At 41.5% G+C, this 8,943-nt stretch overlaps 1 protein-coding gene across 3 annotated transcripts; it reads left to right on the plus strand.

Moving 5' to 3' along the window:
* The first annotated feature begins 51 nt into the window (after positions 1 to 51).
* On the plus strand, positions 52 to 8,854 carry LOC141806962 (heterogeneous nuclear ribonucleoprotein Q). 3 transcript variants are annotated; one of them, XM_074692706.1, is made up of 13 exons: positions 52 to 277; positions 1,716 to 1,797; positions 1,998 to 2,157; positions 3,116 to 3,234; positions 3,989 to 4,096; positions 4,298 to 4,411; positions 4,710 to 4,886; positions 5,069 to 5,204; positions 5,611 to 5,816; positions 5,941 to 6,090; positions 6,173 to 6,294; positions 6,408 to 6,733; positions 7,356 to 8,854. In XM_074692706.1, the coding sequence occupies exons 2-13, from the start codon at positions 1,795 to 1,797 to the stop codon at positions 7,379 to 7,381; spliced, it is 1,647 nt and encodes a 548-aa protein (XP_074548807.1). In that variant the 5' UTR covers positions 52 to 277; positions 1,716 to 1,794; the 3' UTR covers positions 7,382 to 8,854. The 3 variants fall into 3 exon arrangements, with proteins under 3 accessions (XP_074548807.1, XP_074548806.1, XP_074548808.1); XM_074692705.1 differs by having other exon boundaries at positions 56 to 277; positions 7,353 to 8,854; XM_074692707.1 differs by lacking the exons at positions 1,716 to 1,797; positions 1,998 to 2,157 and having other exon boundaries at positions 60 to 277; positions 7,353 to 8,853.
* Positions 8,855 to 8,943: the final 89 nt, after the last annotated feature.

Raw genomic sequence — 8,943 nt, forward strand, 5'->3', positions numbered from 1 at the left:
CTGGCAAAATTACTCATTCTCAATAATGATGATGGATGCTGTGGATGACCTGCTGCTCCTCTGTAAAATGCATACAAGGCAAGCCCGTGCAGGGCTGTCCAAGAAACCCCATCGACGAGACAAAACTCGAGGCGTGAACGTGGCAGCCATTTTACATCATCAAGAGTGAATGACTGAAGCCGGATCAGTGCCGGGAGTTTTACACTTTTCTGTCTTTAAATATCACATTTATCTTCCTAAGTAATCAACACCATACGCGTTGGTGATCCAGCGGCAGGTAGGGCGAATGCTTCTAATTAGTCACGTGCTTGTTGCTGAATTGCTTGCTAAAAAGTCTGAATCGTGCGGTGCTGTTTCAAACAATGTGGAAACTGGTGGTGGTTGGGAACGAGTTCTCCAGACCGGCTTTTTGAAAATGGACTCTTCCTATATGGCGGCACGTTGACAAACCACGCATCTAGCAGGCTAAACCTTTAGCTTTCAAGGCCTTGTTGCCTTAAACAAAACTAAAAAGCCTCACCTTGTCTATATCTGGAGTTCATGCCTACAAATGACGTTGTAACAATGGCCTCACTGAAATTCCGTTCAAATTAGCATGCTAGCTCAGGCTAGCCTATTTTGACAGATCATGGAATTGACATGCTCATTGTCATCGTACGCTAATAGCAGCTAACTGGCAAAAGCTAGTTAATTGGGCAAAATTAGTTGATCCAACCTATTCATTACAGTGCAAGATTGGGTTCTTGTCCCCTAAAATAAAAACTGCAGATGCATTCATAGAAATTTCAGTCCAGCGCGTCATGTTATTGTCCCAATGAAGGTCCCGAGTTAGCTTGGAGCTGTAACGCTGGCCGTGCAAACTAGCCAGCTAGCTAGCAAGCCTTAACGTGTGCGAGTCGGTCCCTCCCCGCTAAATTCAAGGATACCATTAACACTGTTTAGAAATGGTAATTTCCTGATAGTTGTTAGATAAGCAAATTTTGTGCTCCATTTCTCTATTACACAAGACGTATAGCTTCGTTTAACTATTGTAGAAATGTTTTCAACCACATAGACAGCACGTGCTTACCAATACCAGATTGATTAGCAGACACAGTAAAGAGATTGTATGCCATGATTAGGCGGTTGTTTTTAAATAACCTTTCAACAAAATAGAAAACAACTGTTCACTTTCTTAGACCAGAGTTACTAGACGTGCTGTTTCGGATAGCCGACGGATCGCTGCTTAGCACAAGTTTACGCACAGAATCTGCCAGTACAGACTCATGTGTCGATGTGGATGGACTGGTAGCTGCTGTAACAACTGCATAATTTACTAGTGACACAATATGTGCCGTTTAAGTGTCCAAAAGCCAAATGTTTAATAGTGCATACATGCTCATTGGTCAGTCACCGGAAACCGGGTCTCAGTCTTTGCTGGAACACGTGTATCGGCTATCTAGCCTGTGCTGAAGTCAGCAGAGAGAAGGTAAGCTAACATATAATTTAGAGACCAAAGAAGACCAGGCTTCTGAAACAACTGCGTCCAAAAATGGCTTTGATATAGCAAATGAACTTTGCTCCATTTGCAAAAACTTGATATTTTAGAAGAGAAAGGGAAATTCTGTGATATGGACACCAACAGTTCTTTTTCTGTTGTTACAGGATGTGATTCTATTTCTTGCATTGTCTGTCTTGTGCACTACGTTGAACATCTGTCAACTGCCTATACACAGGTTTCTTAGCTTCTACTCATGCAAGCTGAGAGCTGCAAGTGATAGTCAGGATAGTGAAAAGTCTCCAGAAGACAAACACATGGTAATTTGTTTTGCACACATAGACGTTCCCAATGCATTGATCAATTGTTCCTTTTGTTATGAAAACATCACATTCTTTTTCCAAGATCTGAAAGTGGACAAACCTTTTGACCTTGCAACTCTGAGACTTTGCACTCTCCTGAACACATGCCAAGTCTTGCCCTTGACCCAGGATTAATTTGGCTCATTGCATTTACACAGATTTCTGGAGACATGGCCACAGAACATATTAATGGAAATGGTCCAGAAGAACCAATGGACACCTCTGCTGCAGTTACCCATTCTGAGCACTTCCAGACTTTATTAGAAGCTGGTTTACCACAGAAAGTTGCTGAAAAACTAGATGAAATTTTCATAGCAGGTAAGGCACAATGCATATACTTGCATATTCAAATATGCAAATTTCTATGTTTTATCAACTTCTTGCATGTATTGTCATTTTATCACATTTTAAATGGGGGAATTGGGATCCTGAAGCAACTTTTTGTGGTTTCCTACCAAAATGGGTACTGCAGTGCTACAAAATATAAAATTACACATTAATAGTATGAAAATGTGTAAATGATTTTAGCATTTGCATTCCCTACATGGTTGCATCATCACTGGTGTCAGGGCTAATCGATTGTCCTCTCCCTGGGAGTGTCTTGGTGAGCCTGTCCTGTATCTGTTCATGTCCATGAACTTTCTGCTCTCAAAGGGTTGCAGAGGAGTGATAGGTGCTGATGTGATGTCAGCTACAGCTTAAGTGTCTCTTCCTTTGGTTGGATCTGTTAAAGTTTCTACGAGTTTAGGCACAGTTTCAGAGTTTGGGGTCACTCTAGGACTTGTTTGGTCAGTCAGATCTAGAAAAGTACTAGTTTGGCCTTTTTAGCCAGATGGGGCTGAGGCAGAAACAATGGCAGCAGCTGTCTGGTGTGTGGCTGCCTGGGACAGGTGATGGCCCCTCCATAGAGCAGAACGCAGACAGGCTCATTAGAAACTCCCAGCCACCGTATAGAGTGGCACTGGCATATCGAGTTGCACTGTCACATCTGTTGTGATTAGTTCTGCAAAAATGTGCTGGTTGGAGAGTAAAGTTCAGCCTGACAACTGAATACAGCGCCATCAGATTAGCACGTTCCTGCCCCTCACTCCTTATTGTAGCAATCATTATTTCTCCATTTCGTAATGTCAAAGATTTTTTTTGCAAAGTGACTCACATGCCTCTTTTTCATCTTTTAGGTTGTACTTTTAATTTCTGGTACACAGTTATGTTCCGGTGACCCTGTCATGTTGCTGGTCAGTAACTCAGTTACTCTCTGTTGTCGTCCCTCCCTCAGGTTTAGTGTCACACAGTGACTTAGATGATCGAGCGATTGACGCCCTGAAAGAATTCCAGGTGGAAGGTGCTCTACAAGTCCTTTTGCAATTCAAGGACAGTGACCTCTCACATGTTCAGGTACGCTCATGTCAGTGTTGGTGTTGACCTTTTTTTCTGGTGCCTTTACAAAGAGTGGATGTTCAGTGTGTTTTTACTGGCGGATGATGTTTAAGTTGTGTTTATTTTTTTGCTCTCTGTCCAATGCTAGTAATCATGTTTTCATGTCCCCAATCCTGGCTTTCCCTGGATGAGGCAGCTTTAGAAAAGTAAAAGTAAAATCTTGAGGATCATTACAGATATTAAAATCATTTCCGTGTTTATCCTTAACACTCTGAAAGCCCTGCAGTTCAGGAAGAAATAAAGTCTGCACATTAAAGCCAAGTTACTGCTACACTTAAAGTGGTGTGCTCAGTATTATCTTTGCTACAGTTTTTTGTTTCTTGTTTTTCTAAAACACCATTTTCACGAACCACTTGTGTCTCACAGTTAGTAGTATTAACAAAAACAAATGTTTTTAATTTAGGTAATCAGATAGAAATGAATGGTACCATATTGTGTTTTGATATAAAGATGAGTTTTAAAAGCAAGCATCTCTTACCTTCTGCACAGACACAAGCAAAGTAAATCCAGTCATTGCTAACCTTAAAAGCTTTGACAGGTCAAACACCTGTGTGACAGTTAAATTCATCAGATTCTGGCAGATTATTTTAAACTGTTACAACCTTTGTGGCCTGATCAATACATCCAGGAACCAAACTTGTGTTGAGTCAAGAATTAAGATTGCTGCAGCCATTGTTTGATTTAACCAAGAACTTGTTTTTGTTTTTCACAGAACAAAAGTGCCTTTCTTTGTGGCGTGATGAAGACGTTCAGACAGAGAGAGAAACAAGGGACCAAAGTGTCAGACACCAATAAAGGACCAGATGAAGCCAAAATCAAAGTGAGAACTGATCCTGACTGATTAAAATGTTGGATGTATCTAAACAGTTAGAGAGGTATAGGTGATTGCATATACAAAGACTGCAGATGTGATTTATAAATGCTACCTGTAGAAAGATGCACTCAAACCTTTAAACGCTCAGTCTGTCTGTTGTGGTTTAACCATATGGTTATATAATGTTCAATGTTTTCTGGTGGTCAGGCTTTGCTGGAGAGAACTGGCTACACACTCGATGTGACAACTGGTCAAAGGAAGTACGGAGGTCCACCACCAGAGTCCGCCCACTCAGGGGCCCAGCCCACCATCGGTACAGAGGTATAAACCTGCAACCTCACAGCGTTTGTGATGTGTATACAAACATCAATGGAGACCTTGTTGTTAAGTTAGACCCTAAAGTTGTTACTTTTGATCTAAGTGCATTCCCTCTGAATGTGGTGTCTAAATGATGACATTATTATCATCTGTAGTAACCATGGTTACAGTGATAGTTTACCGCTAAGAGCTGACTGGACACCTTTTCACCTGAATGCCATTTATCTCTTGGTTTTATTTTAAGTGTAAAGTCAAAGAGTTGTTCTCATGTACTTTGTTTCTCTTTTTTCTCCACCTGCAGATATTTGTAGGCAAAATCCCCAGAGACCTTTTTGAGGATGAGTTGGTTCCGCTGTTTGAGAAAGCCGGCCCCATCTGGGACCTCCGCCTGATGATGGATCCTCTCAGTGGCCTGAACAGAGGCTACGCCTTTGTCACTTTCTGCACTAAAGAAGCTGCACAGCAGGCTGTCAAATTGGTATGCCTAGTCTCCTGCAAGTATGAGAAAATGAATTAAATAAAGTGAAGCTGACGTTAAATTATTTTGCACGTCAGGTACCAGAAAGATGTCTTTAGATACAGACGACCCACTCCCAGCGGACCCATTGAGTACAGTTTGTCGCTAATTTCTCCCAATACGCTCCTCTGTTTTTTCAACAGTGCAACAACAGTGAAATTCGACCAGGTAAACACATTGGTGTGTGCATCTCTGTGGCCAATAATAGACTGTTTGTTGGCTCCATCCCCAAGAGTAAAACAAAAGAGCAGATTGTTGAAGAATTTGCAAAAGTCACAGGTGAGTCAGCAGCATCCTTTGAATTCTTATTCCATAACACTCTGTGTAACATTAATCCACAGCTCCGCTCCCACGTTTAGCTTTAGATAACTTTCATTAAAATCTTATCACTGAAGTTTTGTAGTGGAAATCAGTGAGTGAAGGTTAAAAAGTAGAGAGATGTGGAGCACTTTCTCTTTCAGTGTCCAAATGATGACCTCATTACTATGCTGGAGTGACTCACGTTACTATGACGGTTTACCGCTAAGATCTGACTGGACACTGAACAGGGTTGATTCAGTTTTCTTTCACAGTGAAGTTTCAGTGTTTGTTTTAAAGATCTTAATTGTAGACGCCTGTTTTTCAGGGATTTCATTGATATAACTTTTTTTCCCCTCCTTTCTCTCTTCCCTGTTGGTCTTTACAGAGGGTCTAAATGATGTCATATTGTACCACCAGCCTGATGACAAGAAGAAGAATCGGGGCTTTTGCTTCCTGGAGTATGAAGACCACAAGACGGCAGCTCAGGCCCGCCGCCGGCTGATGAGCGGCAAAGTGAAGGTGTGGGGTAATGTGGTCACTGTAGAGTGGGCTGATCCCATTGAGGACCCTGACCCAGAGGTCATGGCCAAGGTGAGAAACAGAGTTGGATGCTTATGGTAGAATGTTGTCAAAATTGTTTACGATATTAAAATGTCCCTGAGTTTCATCATTCCCTTTCTGCACAAAAAACAAAGAACTTTGTCTCCTTAACCAGGTCAAGGTGCTGTTTGTAAGGAACTTAGCAAGCACTGTCACAGAAGAGATACTTGAAAAGACCTTCAGTCAGTTTGGGAAACTGGAGCGGGTGAAAAAACTGAAAGACTACGCCTTTATCCACTTTGAGGAACGAGATGGTGCTGTGAAGGTATGAAGGAGTAACACCACAAAGCAGACACACTAAAGAATTATTACAAACTTGAAGCTTATGATCTTGATCTACTTCCCAGGCTTTGGCTGATCTGAACGGCAAAGATCTTGAGGGAGAGCACATTGAAATTGTCTTCGCCAAGCCCCCTGACCAGAAGCGGAAAGAGCGCAAAGCCCAGAGGCAAGCCGCTAAAACACAAATGTAAGACACTGTGTACAAACTGTAACCTACAATCTGTTTTCCACGCATTGATCAAATGAAACTTATTAAAGAGCAGAAAGCCACATTCATGATACATCTGAATCCATCCTCAGGTATGATGAATATTATTACTACGGGCCTCCACACATGCCACCACCCACCAGAGGACGAGGCCGAGGAGGACGGGGAGGTTATTCTTACCCACCTGACTACTACGGCTATGAAGACTATTATGATTACTACGGATATGACTACCACAACTACCGGGGCGGCTACGACGACCCTTACTATGGCTATGACGACTTCCAGGGGTCTGGAAGAGGCCGAGGAGGAAGGGGCGGGGTCCGAGGTAGTGCCACTCAGACCAGAGGCCGTGGAGCTGTCACACCAAGGGGCCGACTGGGTTTCTCCCAGCGAGGGGGACCTGGAACAAGCAGAGGTTAGGGTGAACTTCTCTGTGTTCAGCTCGGTCTGGGGAGGGGGCTGCATTAGTCACACTGTGGTTTTTAACAAAAGCTTTGTTTGATGATCTCAGATAAAAATGACTAACCAGTGACAAATAACGAGCTTTGCAGCTTAGTTTATTTTGTCTTTTCTCTACCCTGAAATTCACTTTTACAGTTTGCATATTCTCCTGCAGTTGGTCCATTGTTTGGATACAGAGTTTGATTTAAGGAGGTTGAGCAGGTTTGCAGATAAAGGCACCTGATCTTAGGGAAAAATGAAAGTTGATGATCCACAACTGTTCTTGAGATGTTTTGAATTGATTTTGGAAATGTTTTAAAGAAAAACTTAAGTGTACACCTGCTTTCTGGCTTCGTGTCTAATCCCTGACAAATGTCATCTTTCAGTGCAGCAAGTCAGATAGTTTTTCGTAAATAAAGGTCCTTCACAACAAGCTATACTTCTAAGGACATCTAAGCCCCTCCCTGTGGCCAACCTGTCTCAAAGTGGAATTTTAATTGAGCTGTAATTGTTGTGATTGACGTAAAATGTGGGTGTCTTTGTTGGAGTTTCCTTCCCCTGTACTAATTTTCTCTCTCCTGTCATTTGTCCAGCAGGGAAACGGGGCCGAGGGCGGTCTTGACCTGTCACAGCGGATACTGACTTGATGTGTGGGGTTACACCGTAAGCTGCAATGGATGTTAAAAGAAAAAAAAAAGAGAGCGACAAAAAAGGTCCAATGATATTCCAGCCTTACAGAAGAAGCATCCCCTCCCCGCCCCTTTTTTAATTTAATTTTTATTTTCTGAAACTGCCACCTTAAAAAAGAAAGATGGATGATTTTAAATCACCATAGTCTATTTGCCCTGTACCCCTGTACCCAGCCTCTGAGAAACAGAGCTGTGTATTGCCCTTACAATCTCCCCCTTCCCTGTCCCTGAACATGCCATTTTAAATAATTATTGAAGAATTTGCACTTTTTAAGTTTTTAGGTTTGAAGTGGCTCAAAAGAGCTTGATGCTATTGTATATTTTTGTGCTAATCGCAATTTTTATTGTCGGAATATCCATGTCCAATCTTAATCGTTTGATCTGGATGTTTGACAGAGAACATTTGCAGGTTTTAGGGTGTACCCACCTGGCATGGATAAGTCAGGCATTCCAGGAAGTGGTTCTTTTCAGAACTTGTCTTTAAAGGGTTGGTTGACTACCTCAGTACAGAGGACTAAACTACCCGGCCTGTACTGTAAATAGGGAAACTATATTGATGAAAGCAGGGCTTGTTTTTAAACAAAATATGCACAAGAGCTGCAGCGCAAAAGCGATGTACTTAATGTAAAATAGTCATTTTAGCTGCAGCTCTGACACTGCAAACAGTCAAACTGGGCATGCAAAACAATCTCATAAGATGAGTCTGAACAAGCCCTGCTTTTATCCTATTTTGAACTGAATTAGCCGCCTTGCTTCTTCAGAGTATGTAGTTACTGGTTGTATAGTTTTCGGATAAAATGTTACTTTTGTAAAGGCTTCAAAATCGGAGGTATCCAGCTGCCTTTGATTTAAAAAAAAAAATAAAAAACAAAAATAAAGCCCTGCAGTGTCCCTTTTGTGCCACTGTATTATTCCAGTGGGTTTGTTTTTATATTGATACAACACATTTTCAAACTACAGCTGAATAATTTAAACATCAGTGTCCAATAGAACATCCTAAATCATGTCAGTCGTAAATGATCCCTTCCCGGCTCTGAAGACAGCAACTGTGTTGAAGATCTTTCAAGATAATCTTGATGGATGACTGAATTGCCATATTGCCCAACCAGTGAGCATGTGTGCCTAACATAAGCTGCCATGATTTGGTAAGGGATCATAGTCACATAGTGGTAGAAGGGATACTGCAGTGAATGATTTCTATTACCGGGTATAGCATAAAGAAAACTGCTCTTCAATCCCAGTTTTCTATACAGTTAACTCCCTCAATAAAATCATAACAACCACCTTTTGAAAAAAAGATGTTAGCAGTTTTAAACTATTGTTGGTGGCCAACAACGTTTTTTGCATTCCTGCAAATAAATTGTTTTATACTGTAAAATGGAGGTGAGTGTAACTTATTTTTGTAATAAAGTTTTTGATTTCTATCTGTGTCTTACTCTTTGGATAAAATCTTGATGAGATAAAAGTTGGTCTGTGTTTGATTCAGTTTGACTTT

This window comes from Halichoeres trimaculatus, unplaced genomic scaffold, assembly GCF_033239565.1.
Source record: "Halichoeres trimaculatus isolate MK-OKI-2021-1 unplaced genomic scaffold, fHalTri1.1 fHalTri1_scaffold_17, whole genome shotgun sequence".
In the NCBI taxonomy this organism is placed as follows: domain Eukaryota; kingdom Metazoa; phylum Chordata; class Actinopteri; order Labriformes; family Labridae; genus Halichoeres; species Halichoeres trimaculatus.

What these genes read in the sequence shown, in the direction of transcription:
- LOC141806962 (XM_074692705.1), top strand. An exon ending in CAGATGAAGCCAAAATCAAA is followed by an intron (nt 4,097 to 4,297) that starts GTGAGAACTGAT and finishes TCTGGTGGTCAG; the next exon opens with GCTTTGCTGGAGAGAACTGG. An exon ending in AGAATTTGCAAAAGTCACAG is followed by an intron (nt 5,205 to 5,610) that starts GTGAGTCAGCAG and finishes TGGTCTTTACAG; the next exon opens with AGGGTCTAAATGATGTCATA.